This window comes from Jaculus jaculus, chromosome 12 (assembly GCF_020740685.1).
Source record: "Jaculus jaculus isolate mJacJac1 chromosome 12, mJacJac1.mat.Y.cur, whole genome shotgun sequence".
Taxonomy (NCBI): domain Eukaryota; kingdom Metazoa; phylum Chordata; class Mammalia; order Rodentia; family Dipodidae; genus Jaculus; species Jaculus jaculus.
Window position 1 is genome coordinate 34,357,505 of NC_059113.1, and position 17,746 is coordinate 34,375,250.

The 17,746-nt window shown below is 42.8% G+C and overlaps 1 protein-coding gene across 1 annotated transcript in view; it reads left to right on the top strand.

Annotated features, from left to right (window-relative positions):
* The window catches only part of Cdrt1 (CMT1A duplicated region transcript 1), a 38,315-nt gene extending 21,350 nt beyond the window's left edge, over window positions 1-16,965 (top strand). Inside the window, exons 10-14 of the mRNA XM_045130533.1 lie at window positions 1,449-1,591; window positions 8,744-8,902; window positions 10,851-10,972; window positions 11,910-12,053; window positions 16,121-16,965. Coding sequence (XP_044986468.1) covers window positions 1,449-1,591; window positions 8,744-8,902; window positions 10,851-10,972; window positions 11,910-12,053; window positions 16,121-16,917 — 1,365 coding nt within the window. The 3' untranslated portion in view covers window positions 16,918-16,965. The remainder of the gene's footprint in view (window positions 1-1,448; window positions 1,592-8,743; window positions 8,903-10,850; window positions 10,973-11,909; window positions 12,054-16,120) is intronic.
* The last annotated feature ends 781 nt before the right edge of the window (window positions 16,966-17,746 follow it).

Here is a 17,746-nt window from a genome sequence, read left to right on the forward strand (position 1 = left end):
CAATTGCGTTACAGCCATCAAGAGCAGCCCCGAAGGGCTTCCAAAGGGGTCGTTCTGAGAGGTGCAGGTTCAGGGCCCTACCTTCACATCAGGAACCATGTTGACAAGGGATTGGTGGAAGAAGGCTGCTTTCAGGCTTGGCAATACCACAACATATGAGCCCCAGGGCCTTTTACCTGTGGCAGAAGTGAAAGTCCCTTCTTGCAGTATACTCTACCCTGAACCTAGCTTATGGTGAAGGGAGGAACAAAGTCCTTCCCTTCCTCACCCTTGCAGTAAATTATTTTTTAATATTTTATTTATTTCAGAGAGGGTGGGGAGGGAGAGAATGGGCATGCCCGGGCCTCCAGCCACTGTAAACGAACTCCAGACGCATGTGACACCCTGTGCATCTGGTTTATGTAGGCCCTGGGGGATTTAACCTGTTTAAGCTCCTTAAACACTAAGCCATCTCTCCAGCCCCTTAATAAATTCTTTGTTCTTTTTTTTTTTTTTCTCTCTCTAAAGCAGCATCATTACTCTTTTAGTAAGGAGATAACATTGGGTATTGAAAAAAATATATTTCCTTTCCCTCTAATGAGGAGAGAACATTGGCTATCTTCAAACTGATTGGAAACTATCTTCATCCATTTTTTTTTGTCACTCTAATACACTACCCAAAACTAGATTTATAAATACTAGAAGTTTATTTGACTCGTAGTTCTGGAGGCTGAAAAGTTCAAGAGCATGGGATCTGGGGAGAGCCTTCCTGCCAGGTCTTATCTTGGTGGAGAGACACAGAAAGTGTGCCAGGGAGCTCTGTTCTCATTACCAAGGCACCCACACGATAGCCCATGAGTCCACGAATCCATTCATGAGGGCAGAGTGTTATGATACAACCTTCCCCCAAAGGCCCTACCTCCAAGTACCATTAATACATGAATTTGGGGGTTAATTTTTAACATAAACTTCAAACCCTAGAAGATATTTACAAAGTATGTTCTTGCTGGATCTGGAATGCTTGGTCTTAGCAGATGTGCTAGATTTGAGTCAGGAACATGGGACAGCACTGAAAAGTGGCTGGCTTGGTTTGTCCTGCCATTGTGGGTGAAGCTTAATGGTGGGCACAGGGTGTTCCCCCTCCTCCATGCCCTTTGAGTTCTGGCAAGGAGCTGAGGATGACTGAGTAGGAACTGTTGGCCACTCTGTGCTCCAGGAAGATGGGCATGAGGCCCTTCTCCAGACACATTCTGCCTGAGCAGGGGAGGGGAGAATCCTGCTGAAAGGGAGGCATGGGTGGGCTTCTCTGAGAACAGATGTCAGCTCAGGGGCATGCCAAGTGAGTGGCAGTCACAGATGAGTGGAGTGTGGCTTTGAGGTTCATGTAAGGAAGCCTCCAGCTCCGGCCTGTGGAGGACTCACCGTCTGAGTTGGAGAGGGTCTGAAACCACTGGCATCTTTCCTTGCAGACTCTCATGGGGCACGAGGGAGCCGTGAAGTGTCTGTTCTTTGACCAATGGCACCTCGTCTCAGGAGGTGATGATGGCTTGGTCATGGCTTGGAGCATGGTGGGAAAGTATGAGCGGTGCCTGATGGCCTTCAAGCATCCAAAGTAGGTACTGGCAGGGGGACGGGAGGATAGAGATAGCACAGGTGGCATGCCAGCCTTTCCGCAGCATGGTCTAGATGGAATCCTTGGCAGATGGGTCTCTCTCTCTCTCTGCTCCCTGCTGGCTTCCTGCTCCTCCTTCTTGTACCTGTTACCCACTTCCTCTCTGTTCTCCCTTTTGACCATTCCCTCTCTTACTCTCACTTGTCTCTCTTAAGAAATAATACTAGATACAAATTTTGAGACATTGCTTGGAGATTTCATCTTGCTCTAGAGCCCAGGCTTTGAACTTGCAAGTCCTCCTGCCTCAGGCTCCTGAGTGCTGGGACCAGAGAGGAGTTATTGAAATTGCGCTCGTGACACATAAGAAATTTATATGTTACCTATTCAACATGTAAATTCATGCATTGGCAGAACCATCCCAAAATGATGGCAACTCTGAACTTAGAATTCTTGAACTTGGTCTTTATGCCAGGAACCTTGTACTCGCAAAGTCTCCAAATGATACACATGCCAGAAGTTTCAAAATAAAAGGACTTTTAAAAAGTGTATACTTAGCCAAGCATGGTGATGCACACCTTTAATCCTGGCACTTGGGAAACAGAGGTAGAAGGATTGCTGTGAGTTTGAGACCAGCCTGAGACTACATAGTAAATTCCAGGTCAGCCTGGGCTAGAGAGAGACCCTATCTCAAAAACCAACCAACCAACCAACCAAACAAACAAACAAACAAAAAAACATTTATACCTAAAAGTTTGTGGACTAAATTATATTCCAGGATGGCAAACAGGTCTCATTTTCCCATTCCAGTTCAAACTTAATGCTGATTTATGGTTGCTTGGTTCCTACTAAGATGTATTCTGAGGGCTGGGAAGATGTTCAGTGCTTAAAGGCACTTGCCCGCCAAGCCTTACATCCTGGGTTTGAATCCCCAGTACTCATGTAAAGCCAGATGTATAAAGTGGCACATGTGTCTGGAGTTTGTTAGCACCCATTCTCTCTCCCTGTCCTTCTCTTTCCTTCTCTTTTTCTCAAGATAAGTAAATAAATATTTTTAAAAGAAGTTCTGAGGCCTCATCTTGGCTTGTTTGAAAAAGATGTTGTGGCCCATTAGTGATTCTGCTGTGGCCCCAGTTTACAGGCTGCTTTTTATTATTCTTATATTACGTGATTAATGCTTCTTACACTGAGAATATTATAAAAAAGTTCCTGAAAGCTAAATGCTATATTAATAGATGAAAAGAGTAAGTGGATTCCCCAGGGGAATCTGTCTGAGGATAGTCATTCAATAAGTTAGACTCTAAATTTCCCAATACTCTTACAGGAACTTTTTTAGCAGGCATACTGGTCTTGAGGACGGTGTCTGGGTATGACATAGGTGTGTATTTGGGAATGCTCTTGACTGTGGGAGATGACTGCGTCACCAACACATGGAATGTCTGTGTACAGTGAGTGATTCATCCAACCCCTTGCTAGATGCCAGTAAGCCTTTTCATGTGCCATGTAGACTACATTTGGCTTGATTTCAAGGAAGAAGTCCAACTTCATGATAGCACCTAAAATTGTTGACTATATGTTTTGACAAACCCAAATAGGATTTAGTAGTATTTAGTGACTGGAAAATAATTTGTTCCCAGCCAACCTGTAAGCTTGGTTGCCATCTTGGCAACCAATGGGAATGATCTCCCATTACACCCATGCTGGGGGACCACCTCAGACAGCTGCCACTTCCCATTGGATGTCACCAGCAACACACCATTTGTATAGGTTGTTGGTAGTTGGCATGGACACAGAAAAACCGTAGCTCCCTTGGAGGACTTGGCTAATGTCTCTGTCTGTAGGACCCCTTGCCTCTCTCTGCAATGGTGTTAGGTAGGTGTAAGTCAATAAATATGTCTAGTTAATTGGTGACAAGCACTTATTTATAGGTTCTAATGGCGGGACTGACACTCATCTTTTGAATATGATTGATAGCTACAATCTGCCCTTTTTGGTAGAAAAGGACCTATGAAAAGAAGTTTCCTTTTCTGAACCCAATTTTTTCAACTAAAATTGTGAGTTGGGGGCTGGAGAGATGGCTTAGCGGCTAAGGCACTTGCCTATAAAGCCAAAGGGCCCAGGTTCAATTCCCCAGGACTCACGTAAGCCAGATGTACAAGGTGGTACATGAGTCTGGAGTTTGTTTACAGTGACTGAAGGCCCTGGTGTGCCCATTCTTTCTCTCAAATAAATAAAATAAAAATAAAAATAAAAATTGTGATTTTGCATACAGTGTGAGAGAAAGAAATCTCAGGATGTAAAGTAGGGTTGACAGAATAGTGATCGTTGGAAAAGCTTCTTACTGTAGTGATTTAAAAAATTATTCTTAAAAAAAAAGAAAAACCAAAAAAAAAAATTATTCTTTGAGCTGGGTGTGGCAGTGCATGCCTTTAATCCCAGCACTCAGGAGGCAGAGGTAGGAGGATCACCTTAAGTTCAAGGCCACCCTGAGACTACATAGTGAATTCCAGGTCAGCCTGGGCTAGAGCACGACCCTACCTTGAAAAAACAAAAGTAAAAGAAAAAAAAGAAAAAAAAATCTTTCCCATAGCTCACATTATAATTAATATTTTTATAATCTATAACTGAGATATAGTTGCATAACGTAATATTCACCACATTATCATACTAGTTTTCACTACATTCCTAATATTGTAAAACGATTATCTATTTACAGAACTTTTCCATCAGTCAATGAAATAGTCACTATTTCCCTCTTGACATTAGGCTTTGAGCCTTCTCTGTTGCTTTTGCCTTTCTTTTTTAGTGCTGTGGGTTGGACCTCATGCCTCAGACATGCTAGGCAAGTGCACGATCCTCGAGCTAAACCCACAGCCTTACTGCTCTTTTTTCCTTTGTCAGTTTAAGCAGATTTTTCAATTGTCTAGCTTAAAGTTTGTTGACCTTTTTAAAGAACCACCTTTTTTTTTAGCCGGGCGTGGTGGCGCACGCCTTTAATCCCAGCACTCGGGAGGCAGAGGTAGGAGGATCGCCGAGAGTTCGAGGCCACCCTGAGACTACATAGTGAATTCCAGGTCAGCCTGAGCCAGAGTGAGACCCTAACTCCAAAAACCAAAAAAAAAAAAAAACAAAAAAACAAAAAACCACCTTTCTGTTTCATTGACTTTCTATATTGACTTTTAATTTCTATCAAATTAACTTCTGCCATATCCTATTATTTCTTGCCTTCTGCTTGATTTGGGTTTAGATGATCCCTTTTCTAGTTTTTGTTTTTGTTGTTTTTTACCAAAAGCTCAAGTTATTAATTGGAGAAATGTACACATCCAGTGAAACTGAGATTTATCCTTAGCACTGCTTCAGCTGTATTTTCTGTGTTTTGGTTTTGAGACGGGCTCTTGCTCTGTAGCCCAGGCTGGATTCTCAAGCTTGACCTCCTCCTGCTCCAACCTCCTGAGTGCTGCGATTACAGGTCTCTGTAACCTTTGCTATGTTGTGTTTTTATTTTTGTCCATTTGAAAATATTTACTAATTTTCTTCCTGATTTCTTCCTTGAGTTGTCTTAGCCCTCACTTCCTGTCTGCACGGAGCATCAAGATTAGCTAGGGGTGGGAGCTTAGGATGGCTCCTAAGCATGTGGCCTGCTCTGCACATGCATATGGCCTGTATTTGTACGTGATTCTTGAGGATAGGTGTGAGAATTTTCAAGACTCACTCATTTCCTAGCATTTTCTTCAAGGTGTTTTTTTTTTTTTTTTAGTTAGTATATTGTTTATTCTAACAAGTTTCTAGTTCTTTAGGCACCAAGAACTAAAATATTTGTCTGTAACTGCTTTCAACAAAAGCCCCTTGGGTACCAGCTGAGTGAATTATTAAGCAAAATAAAGACAAGTCATTATTATGTCTTATGAGACCCTCTTCCACAAAAACATGAGACAAGACAAATAACTCACTATGGATACAACCTGTTCTGTTCTGTCAGTACCAGGAATGTGGGTCTTATTTTCATAGCTACCACTGAGGTGGGAAGTGGAGGTTGGGACCAGGCCTAGTTAATATGCCACAAAATGTATCAAACCCATTTTTTCTCATCTAAAGACTCCTTGGGTTGCTGTAAGCTTTCGATAATTTTCCAGGTTCTGAAGAAGTTGATTCTGACAGGTTATTTTTTTTTTTTTTTTCTGTTCTGAAAAAAACAGAAGGGAAAAATTTTTGTAGTTTCTTACTGAGATCACTCTCTGTAGTGTCCTTCATGGGGAAATAGCAAAGCAGGAGACAGATGGTTTATTTCCAGGGCAGAGATAAAAGCTGAAAGGAGACTGAGCCATTCCAGGACGTCAGCCACCAAGCTAAGTTAAAGAAAAAAAGACTTTAATTTAGTCACAATATAATCATGTGAGGCAGAAATTACTATTCCTTTTCAGAGAAGAGAAAAGTGAAGAGTGGGAAGTTGTTAACTTCCTCAGAGTTACATAGCTAATATATGGTACAACCAGGTGTTTTTTTTTTTTTTTTTTTTTTTTAGTTTTTCGAGGTAAGGTCTCACTCTAGCCCAGGCTGACCTGGAATTCACTATGGAGTCTCAGGGTGGCCTCGAACTCTCAGCGATCCTCCTACCTCTGCCTCCCGTGTGCTGGGATTAAAGGCGTGCGCCACCACGCCCGGCTCACAACCAGGTTTTGATGCCAGGTTTTTTGATGCCAAAGCCTGTATTTTCATTATTAGCCTATAATGGTATGAGCTAGGTAGACCTAGCTTAGCACAATCCAGAGCTCCACGAAGAAGCAAAGTCTTTAGCACAGAGCTTCTGCCTCCTAGTACTAGGTTACCTCATGGCAGACCAAGATATGCTGAAGGCACCAAGAAAGCGGTCATATTTCCATCTTGGAAAAATGTTAGAAGTTCGTTGTATGCCTAAATAATAGCCTAGTTTTACTGCCTGTCTGTCCATCTGTCTGTGTAATCTATCATCTGTCTGTCTACCTAATTATATAAGGAGGGATTCAATCCACACTGGCCACTTTCTGCTTTTGAGTATGCTAAGCATATTCCTATTTTTTGAGGCATTTGCTGTTTCTCTTGTTAGTGGGTCTTGGCGGGGGGGGGGGGACACGGACGGGGGGGACAAGGCTAAGATCAAATGGGAGATCTGACCAAGGCTTAGGCCAAATGGGGTAGATGTCATTCTTTTAATGGTCGGTAGCAATGACCATACTCTGAAGATACAAGCAATTACCCTTTGAACAAGTAGGGTATTGAGGGCCTGCTACATGCTACATGGTAGGCACTCTGCTAGGTGCTGAGCATTCAAAGACACAAATGACATGAGTTGTGCCCAAGAGAGCATGTTAATGTTCCGGAAGTTTCTGTATATGTGTAGTGGGGAGGAGATAGAAATCAGGTTTCTTTTTCTTTTTTCTTTTGGACAAAGTAACAGACTACCCAGGGTTTTGTTACTTTAACAAACTACCTGGCTGAACCTTAGAGAAGAGTGTTTTATTTGGCTTACAGTTTTGGAGGCTGGAAATCCAATATTAGGCAACCCTATCTGTTCAGCCTACGGGAAGGGTCTGGTTGGCTGTATTCAATACAGTGGAGAAAGACAAAGAACACTGGCTGCATGCAGGAGGGACCAAGCGTGTGAGGTGGCCTTGTTTTATAACAACTCACTCTTCTAGTTACTGACTGGAGGTGTGTAGCCAGTACATCAGTTCCCGCTGAGGGCAGCCTCCAGCAACCTAACCACCTTCTACTAGGCCTCACCTCCTAAGCGTTTCTCTCAACACTGCCACCCTGGGGACCAAGTTTCCAGCATATGAACCACTGAGGGACATACATGTACAAGCCAGAGCAGACTTGCATAGGTAGAGATGTCAGCACCCAGTGGACTTGCTTTCCATATAGGACTTAACAAGTCAACACCATTAAATCCAACTTTTCAGTGCTAGCGACCATAGTAGGAGTGTTATATTTGTCAGAGTTGAATAAGGCACACACATAGCATCCAGCTTGCACCTTGCTGCAGTGAGGGTTTCGTTGGAGGGATCTGTCTAGATTTTTTCTCCCTCTCTCTCTCTCCCTCCCTCCCTCCCTCCCTCCCTTCCTTCCTTCCTTCCTTCTTCCTCCATCCCTGTCTGTGTGTCTGTCTGTCTTTTTTTTTCTTGAGAAAGAGACAGAGAGAGGAGAGAGAGAGAGAGAGAGACAGAGAGAGAGAGAGAGAGAGAGAAAGAGAGAGAAAATGAGTGAGAATGGGCAGCCTTTCAGCTGCTGTGAACGAACTCCGGAAGCATGCGCCCCTTGTGGGCATGCATGGCATTGCACCCGCGCATCACTGTTGAGTCTGGTATACATGGCTTCTGGAGGATTCTAACAGGAGTTCTTAGGCTTTGCAGGCAAGCCCCTTAACCGTTAAGCCACCTCTCCAACCCAATTTCTTCCTCTTTTGCCTAAAGGCCACAAAAACAGTCATCCCTGGGTTCAATTTTCCTAATGGATGTTGATTCTATGAAAAAAAAAAAAGCCACTAAGAACCAGTTCAAATGAAAACATTTTTTCTCTCCTTTCTCTCTCAAAAACAAAATAATAAAAAAGGAGAAAGGGCTGGAGAGATAGCTTGGCAGTTAAGGTGCTTGCCTGCGAAGCCTAAGAATGCATGTTCAAATCTCCAGGTCCCAAGTAGCCAAAGCAAGTGACACAAGCATGCAATGCTTCACATGTGCCACAAGGGGGCACACGTGTCCGTAGTTCATTCACAGTGGCTGAAAGGCCCTGGTACACCCATTTTCTCTTGCTCACTCAAAAATAAAATAATAAAAATATTTTTAATAAAAAGAATAATTTGCCCTCCATGTGTTCTTATACAAAAATACTATTTTGAAAGAAATCAAAACATTAAATTATTCTCAGTATGACTTTTGTATGAGAAAATAGCTAGGAATCAAATTTCTAGAAAAAAAAATGCATGGCCATCTATATGTCAGACCTTCCCCCATCCTCAAAAAACTGTAGCATTTGCCTTTTGGCTTTGCCATCTTGTGGTCTTGTGACTAAACCTCAGAATGGAAAGAGGGATGTCTAGAGCTATAAGATGATGGGAAAACCACTTCAAGGACAGTTTACCAGCAGGTGTGTGTGACCTATTACTCTGTTCTTTTCCAGGGAGGTGCTCCAAGTGTCCCTTCTCTATCTCCGGGTCATCAGTGCCTGTGGCGATGGCAAGATCCGAATTTACAATTTCCTCAATGGCAACTGCCTGAAGGTGATCAGAGTCGACGCCAGAGGCAACCCAGTGCTGTCCTTCTTTTACCGGGGCAACAGGTGGGTGGTCAGAGCCATGAGCAATTCTGTTTGCCTTATTACTTGTTCTTCTTCCCTGGGACTCCAGCTCTAAATGTGTTGGCAGGAGGAGGGAGTAGGCTGTGGGTCCCCTCCGATTGTGGCTGCTGTATACTCAGTCTCCTTGAGGGAGACTCACTGGGCTCTGCCCCCAAAGCATTCAGAGCTCATTCTTATTCCTAAGTGCTCTGTGTGTTGGGACACAGAAACTGGTTCCCATTACTAAGCTCTCTGTAGATTGTACTGGGCTTGTGTATAAATAGGTGATAGTACGTGAACGTAACCATGCAGAATTCATGTATCATTTCTACCCATCTTACCTGAGACATCATTTGGTGTCCCTCAACATCATTGCCTTCCTTTTTAATGAAAGTTTATTAATGCTGTTTTTCTGCTTTAAAGGAAAATGGGGTGCTGGTAAGATGTAGCAAGGCTCAGTAACAGAATACTTTTCAGTTAAGCAGTAATAATGTGCTAAAAGGGGTGTCAGGCCAGTGCAGGGCTAGAAGGTGTTCTTAGCATGTCGTACACTCAGTATATGTGGGCCTGGGGCTCAATCCCCAGCCCCCAAACAAGACAATGAGAAACAGCAGCCATCTGCCTCTGACCTTAACTTGAATTCAGAGATTATTTCGATTTTTTTTTTTTTTTTTTTTTTGAGACAGGATCTCTATGTAGTACAAGGCTGGTCCAGAAGTTGTAGTAATCTCTTGCCTCTGCCTCCCAAGTGCTAGGATTAGAGTGTTGAGAATACATGTGTGTGCCACCATGCCAAGTTTTAGATTTCCTCTGGATATGGATAAAAACAATTCTGAAATTTCTTAATGGAATTAATTCCATTCCAGCATTTCTAGCCCAAACAAGTTACTTTTCTGGAGTTTAGACTAAGTCTTAAAATTACAGGCATTTAGGCGGAAAGAAACCTATATACAGTTCCTTTCCTCCCAAATCTGGACCCAAAGAGGAAGGTGGTGGTGGGGGGAGGGGGAAGCTTGCTTTGTGTAGATGATAAAATGAAAGAAAACAGTGGGAGATGGAAGTCAGCGCAGGGACCAGGGACAGCAAGTCCCCAACCCTTTTGCTGGGGCATAAAGGTGGGTGTAGAGAGGAGCATAGCAACCATCTTGCTTTGACAGGTAGAAATGCTCCGTTAGATCTCTAGTATGTCCACAGTCCCTGAAGAGATGTTGTGAAGTCCTGTGGATCTTTTATGAAAATTTATTTATTTATTTGAGAGAGCAAGAAAGGGAAAGAGGGAGGGGGGTGAGAGAGAGAGAGAATGGGTGTGCCAGGGCCTCCAGACACTGCAAATGAACTCCAGATGCATGCTCTCCCTTGTGCATCTGGCTAACATGGATCCTGGGGAATCAAACCAAGGTCTTTTGGCTTTGCAGGCAAATGCCTTAACCACTAAGCCCTTCATCTCTTCAGCCCGTCCTGTGGATCTTTTTGTGGAGGCTCAGCAGAGGAAAGAAAGCCTTCCCGGAAGAGTTTTAACCCCTGTCATAGTAATAGAAACAGCAGGTCTGGAAGCTGAGCATAACAAGAAGGGAAAAAGGAATGAATTTCCAGACCTCTGTGTGCAGGTGTGTGGATTACCTGAGCTTCTGTCTTAGGCATCCTCAGGACCTGACACTCCAAGACTGGAAGTGCATCGAAATGGTTTTTTAACTTGAGCAGTGGAGCAGTCAAAATACATGTGCCCCTTTCATGTTTGTTTTTGAAAGGAAGCAGTTGTAAAGCTAGCCATCCCGTCTGCATGGTCTGATGCTTCAGGGTTCTGGCCTTCCAACACTCCAAACTGGGTTGTTTGCATGGTCACCATGTGGGCACTGCTCCCTCAGCCTAGGGGTCAGATGGGATAGCAACTGTGATGCATAGGTTGGCCTTCATGATCCTTTTTTTGTGGGCAATCTTGTTTTGGTTCCAGGATGGTGGTCAACACAGAGAGCAATATTATCATGTTCCAGTTTGAGAATGTCAAGTGGCAGTACTCCACGGACAAAAGTAAAGCCAAGAAGACTAAGGACAAAGAGGAGGAAAAGGAAGAAGGTAGCTCTGGGGACATTCTGTCCAAGTCTAGCACGCAAGTTCAAAGCTTGAAAGTTTCTATGTCTAGTAAACAAACTGTGACCCAGGAGTCCTCCATAAGTAAGTTTCACAAGTCCCATGTTCGTCTGAAGCCAAGAGAGGAGTGAAATACGGCCCAGCGGAGGTGGGAAGGGATGCCAGATTTAGCTCTGTTTCAGTGAGTTATTTTGGCCATGATTAAAAATCCTGACTCTTTAGGAAGATGGGAGTCATTCCCTTTGGTCCATCAAACAATTTGTATTCTGCTAAAAGGACTCTCCTGGTTTCCATAAGCTACATCTTCAAACTTACTAGTATTTTTGTACAGTAGATAATAGCCATAATACTTGCCAATAATTAATGCAACATACAACCCACCACCTTCAAACATATATAACTATTTCCCTAAGTCTCCTGCATGTTCTATGCAGAATGCATTATCTTTAGGCCTCTGAGAGACTTATATGTGCATCTGAAAAATATCATACATAAAGTAGATGTGCATGAATGTATTGGAGGGGGTATGGGCATGGTTTATGCCATTTACGGCATCTAAAGAATAGATTATATGTGTTAGACTAGAAAGACACCTTCCTTTTATATGTCCTCCACGAGGCATGAAAATGGATCTGCCGTGAACAGCAGCATATCACACTTCAAGGAGTCAGCTACCTCTGGAGAAGCTCATGGTTTTAGATAATGTTTAAAGCCTGCTAATCTATAGGGGAAAAAATGTGTGGGAGGGGACTCAGGACATGATCTAGACCTTCGAGCTCAGGTTACTGCTCAGTTTCAGGTGACAATAATAATGCTATAGTGATATCTTAAGTGAAAGTCCATTGAATTGTTATTGCTATGCCCAGTTTTCAGATCAATGAATTATATAATGACTACAATTTCTTCTCCAATCTTAACTTAGCTATGTTGACAGAGGCAACTGAAAACCAAGGAAAACCAAGGTCATACCAGAAGGATGGAAAGATGACGCCTGGTCCTATTTATGGGGAAGTAAAGGGCATGGATGCTGGGCAAGAGGATTTGGAAGCCAAGTTGGAGGCTGCAGGTGGGATGAACGATATTTTATTCTGAATTAGTGGCAAGATCTGATTCCCCCTCCTCACCTCTCTCCTTTAGCGCTGTTTTTCAGCAATCCAATAGTGCTGCTTCTCTTTAAGGGTGGATGCCCTAGTACCTTCTTTTAAGAGTGATTCGTTTTCCACTGGTTTCTCCTATGAGTCGTTGGTTTTATTGTCCCCTCGGTAACTTGAGGAGAAAATCTAAGAAGTTCTGAGTTTCAGGTCTCTGGCAAACAGCCATGTGGCCTTCTTGCATCTTTTTTTTTTTTAAATATTTTGTTCATTTTTTATTTATTTGAGAGTGACAGACAGAGAGAAAGACAGATAGAGGGAGAGAGAGAGAATGGGCACTCCAGGGCTTCCAGCCACTGCAAACGAACTCCAGATGCGTGCGCCCCCTTGTGCATCTGGCTACGTGGGACCTGGGGAACCGAGCCTCGAACTGGGGTCCTTAGGCTTCACAGGCAAGTGCTTAACCACTAAACCATCTCTCCAGCCCCCTTCCTGCATCTTGCACTATTATGTCATTAATCTGAGTAAAAGGCACAGCCCAGGAGAGGAGAGATGAGGCTGGATGTAGCAGCATTCCTAAGAGCAGAGAGACTGGGGGACTACTATGCGCGAGATGAGAAGGAAAGATGAGGGAATTTTTAAAATGTGCCACTGGACATCACAATTACATGTTTCTTTGTTGGAAAAAAAAAAAGCCTTTCAAACGATTTTCAAATACATTTGTATTTTTTTGGTTAATAATAGTGGTGTCTCTTTGAAACAAACTCCCTGCACAGACTGGGTTCAAGGTAAGGTCAAAACAACTAAGTTAAAAAAAAAAAATCTTTTATGTTTGTGGGCATGGTCACGCATGTGCCACAACATTAATGTGGAGACCAGAGGACAATACTGAGTGGTGGCCCTCACTCCCACCTTGTTTGAGACAGGATGTCTTTTGTTATTCTCCACTGCATGTGTCAGACTAGCTGACCTGTGACCCAGTCTTCTAGCTCAAGGTAAGAGTTCTGGGATTAAAGATATGTGCTATTGCATCTGCCTTTACGTGGGTTCTAGGGCTCTGAATTCAGGTCCTCAAGCTTTCTCAGCAATCACTTTACCCACCAAGCCATCTCTCCAGCCCAGCTCCTAAGTTTTGATGAAATCCTAACCATGAGCATCCTGTGTGTGCACATGTAGGTTGAAGCTCCGGAGTGAAACTGCTGAATAAGTGCTCTAAACAATTAGAAAGATAGGGCTAGAGAGATGACTCAGCATTTATTTTTTTAAAATTTTTTAATTTTTTTTTTCTTCTGAGGCAGGGTCTCTCTAACTCAGGCTGACTTGGAATTCACTATGTAGTCTCAGGCTGGCCTTGAACTCATGGTGATCCTCTTACCTCTGTCTCCTGAGTGCTGGGATTAAAAGGTGTGCACCACCACGTGTGGCTGACTGAGCATTTAAAGGGACTTGCTTGCAAAGCCTGCAGGCTTGAGGGCAACTCCCCCGTACCTACATAAAGCCAGATGTACACAGCGTGGTGCGTGTGTCTGGAGTTGGTATGTAGTGGCAAAAGGCCCTGGCATGCCCATTCTCATTCATTCATATTCTCTCTCTGTCTCTCACACACACATAAATAAATAAAACTATTTTTAAAAAATGAGGAAGGCATTATTATCATTGTCCTTAAACTGGAATCAACGTATATTCTCATTAACAGTGAACAAGAACTCTCCTCAGTCCCATGCCAGCTCTGGGCATCATCTATTACCTTGTATTTGCTTATGTGATAAATGCAAATGGTATTTACATTTCTTTAAGTTTGATCATTAATGAACAAGTTGTCCATTGGTGGGCAATGGCTTAGAAGGTAAAACTACTTATACTATGAAATATTATACAATAGCAAAATTTACACAATGAGAATCTATTAATCTGTGTAGCTATATTCTATATCTATGTAGACTTGGGAAGAGATCCCAGATAAGTAAAAACAACAAAAAAAGACAATCTAATGAACAGTGAGTCCATCACATTTCCTTTTTTATAAAAGAAAAATATGTATATTTTCTGGAATTGGATGGAGAGAAGATTTGGCATCTTAATTCCCTCAATTATGTATACATATATTAATCTTATCTTATTTTTTCAATTTTTTAAAACATTTTCCATGATTATAAAAAGTATCTCATGGTAATACCCTCCCTCCCCCACTTTTCCCCTTTGAAATTCCATTCTCCATCATATCCCCTCCCCATCTTAATAAGTCTGTCTTTTATTTTGATGTTGTGATCTTTCCATCCTCTTATGATGGTCTTGTGTAGGTAGTGTCAGGCACTATGAGGTCATGGATATCGAGGCCATTTTATGTCTCTAGGGAGCACGTTTTAAGGAGTCCTACCCTTCCTTTGGCTCTTACATTCTTTCCGCCTCCTCTTCTGCATTAGACACTGAGCCTTGGAAGGTGTGATCGAGATGTTACTCGGTACTCTAGTTACTTCTTTCCAGTACCATGATACCTTCTGAGTTGTCCCAAGGTCACTACCCAAAGTGAGAGTAGCATTAATATAAGGGTATGAATATTAAGAGAAGTGCTTACTGGGCAGTTTGATAAGCATAGTATATACATTTATCCAGACATCAGCAGATGTTACACCCTTAGGGCTCATGACAACCCCTGTTTTAAGTTTTCAGTATCAGTGATGTATTCCCTCCCTTGGAGTGGGCCTCCAGTCCAATTGGAAGGCAGTTGGTTTCCACCATGACAGACCTACCACTATTGCACCCTTTGGCTCATTTGGCCTAGCTGGCCAATTATAAGGCTCGCAGTGTCCACTGTTGAGTATCTTCACTGGTGATATCTCTTTCTTCCGTTGAATTGCATGTAGAATGGCTTCTTCCAGCTTTCTGTCAGTTGGTCTACATGGAGGAGGTTATCAGCTCAGTTTCAGCAGGATTTCTCAGTGGCCTTGCAGCCCAAGTATGTGGCGTCTTCAGCAGTAGAGTCTTACCATTGACTCCTGGTGGGAAACCAAGGGCCTCGGCAATGGCCTATAATGTTTTGGGGGCATCAGGGACCTCCCTGGCCAACAACTCACTGAAAGGTATCCCATCCCTGGCACTGAAAATTTTCTGGCAGTGAATTTTATATTTTAATAAAATGTAATTTGTTACTTTAACAAAGAAAAGCTCATGGAACAATCTGAAGTTTCATTCCACCCTATTCTATCCCTTTGGGCATGAAGTCATCCCAAGGGGTATTGCATGCACAACACAGTGCGCTTTTGCCTACTTGGTCCAGATTATGCAAGCAATTTATCCTGTTTTGATTCTGTTACTTTGAAAATGAGGGCAGTATTTTTAATGCTTCTGTGAGGTACCATAGGGCCTGAAAAGCCTAAATGAGAGATATATAATAGATTTAAGGACATCTTTGTTAACTTAGAGATGTTACACACCTTGGAGGCTTTGACCATAAAAGGATACAATGAAAAGAATCACTTGTCCTGGTGAATGACTTTTGGGTCTACTGCTGCTGTTCAAACCATTTTGGGAACTCCTCTTTCAAAACCTAGTTTTATTCATGTTGAGATACATGGCACACGCCAGGAGTGACATTCTTTGAAGGAAGGCGTGGTTTGGGGCAACATCTTAGATTAATTGATGTCAAAGCTGGTCAATAAAATAAGAATCAACCTTTGCAATATGATTATTATTGACAATGTAGGTATGCTATTGTAAATCTGTAAGGTCTGTTTGTGGGAATCATAAATGAGGTGTGAAGGTCATTCTCACAAGGATTTTTGAAAATGTGCTGTACAATGAAACCACATATGCTGCCTTCAGAACATGACACTTTGCATTTGTACAACACCTTTGTTAAAAACCCAGGTCATTTCTGGCGTTATCATATCTGATATCAAAGATGTCTGCCCACATGATGGCATGGCAGTTGAACAGCCAGACCTTAATATGCCTAGCAGTTAGGATGCCTTCAACTAATATGCATAAATACTTAATATGCTTCGTGGAATGTTGATTTCCTTTTGCTTTGTTTTTGAAAAAGCAGATGGTGTGGAAACTCCTAAACGAGTAATCCACCATCCAAAGAGAAAGTCTTGGAGAGTCCCTATATCACCTGACCAGTTTCTTCTGACTGTGAATGCCCTGCAACAAGCCCATCGTAGCGAGGAGTTTGCCTATCCACACAGGCCCCCTACCCAAGTTGTTGATGCCTGGGGACCTTCAATTTCATACCCAAGGAAGGTCTTAACTTTCAAAGGAAAATCAATCCAGCATGCAGTGGATCAGCTGCGACTCAGCAATCCTCTCATGGGTGTGAAGAAAACCAGTATTCCCCTTGAAATCCACAAGTTGCAGCCCAACTTGCGAAAATCTTTACACAGTCCCAGTGTCCAATCCACTATACCCCAGCCCATGCTCATCCGCTCTAGGTTCTCTGGGACAGTAAGGGGTGGAGACCATTTGACCAGTTCAATTGGTGGGGTATTGCACAGTCCAGGCCCTCTGACCAGTATGCAGGTTATTAAACCCAATCGCATGCTGGCTCCACAAGCAGGCCCAATCACCCCGTCTCTCAAGAAAGAGCGGTATCCTTTCTACACAACCCTTGATCCTCTTCGAATGAATACTGAGTTCATGCTGTTGACTGTGAAGGAGGAGAAAGAGTATGGACAAGCCAAGATGAGAGCCTACCAGGCCAATGAGTCCACCAGAGCCACTGACCCAGGTAGAGCCAGCAAGGCTGCATGGATCCGCAAGATCAAAGGTCTGCCTATTGATAATTTCATGAAGCAAGGGAAAATAGCAGCCCCGGAACTTGGACAAAATGTGTTTATCTAAACCAGGCTTGGGAAATTACAGTGCCATTACAGTAAACAGAAAACTGGTGGTTGTTGGTGTCTGTTCTTTTCCTGTTTGAAATTTCCTTATGAGGAGAAAGAAAAAGAAAAAAGAAAAAAGATAGTACTCCAGTCAGCAAACAGAAGGAAGCAGGGAGAGACTGCCGTCTGTATTCTCCTCGGTGAGTCCTGTCATGGCTTCCGGGGGGATTACCATGGTGGTGCTTTGGTACTTCCTAGATGTTTTTAGCACAGAAATCCAACCAAACTGTTCAGGTGAAATTTTAAAAGGGGGAGGCCTTTAGTAGGTTGATCTGTTGCGTTTGAGAACATGTTGTGTACTTTTGTCTGCTCAGAAAAACTTTTTTTGGAAGAAAATTAAGCATATTTATGCTCTTTACAAAGAGGGCCACTAAGGGCAAGTATATTGAGGCTCCTATTTAAATCTTTAAGGGGGTATTATTAGAGAGAGGAGGCTGGTCTCTCTCTCTCTCTCTCACACACACAAACACACACACATATTGTATTAGCCCATCACAGGAGCTATGGCTCACTGAAGGGCTTGGGTCCCTGAAAAGGGGATAGCTCCTATTTATAGGCTCATCACACCTAGATCTTTAATTTCTTCAAATCTCAGCACTTGGGAGGCTGAAGCAGGTGGATTAAGACCATAGCCTGGGATTTTTAGTGTGTTTGAGATCAGTCTGGGCTATATAGCAACATTTTCAAACATACTCTCTCTCACACATACACCAAAGCCAAAATAACAACTCAAATTCCAAAAAGCCAAAAATTTAAAACCTAGAAAACAAAAGCCAGAAAGCTACTTT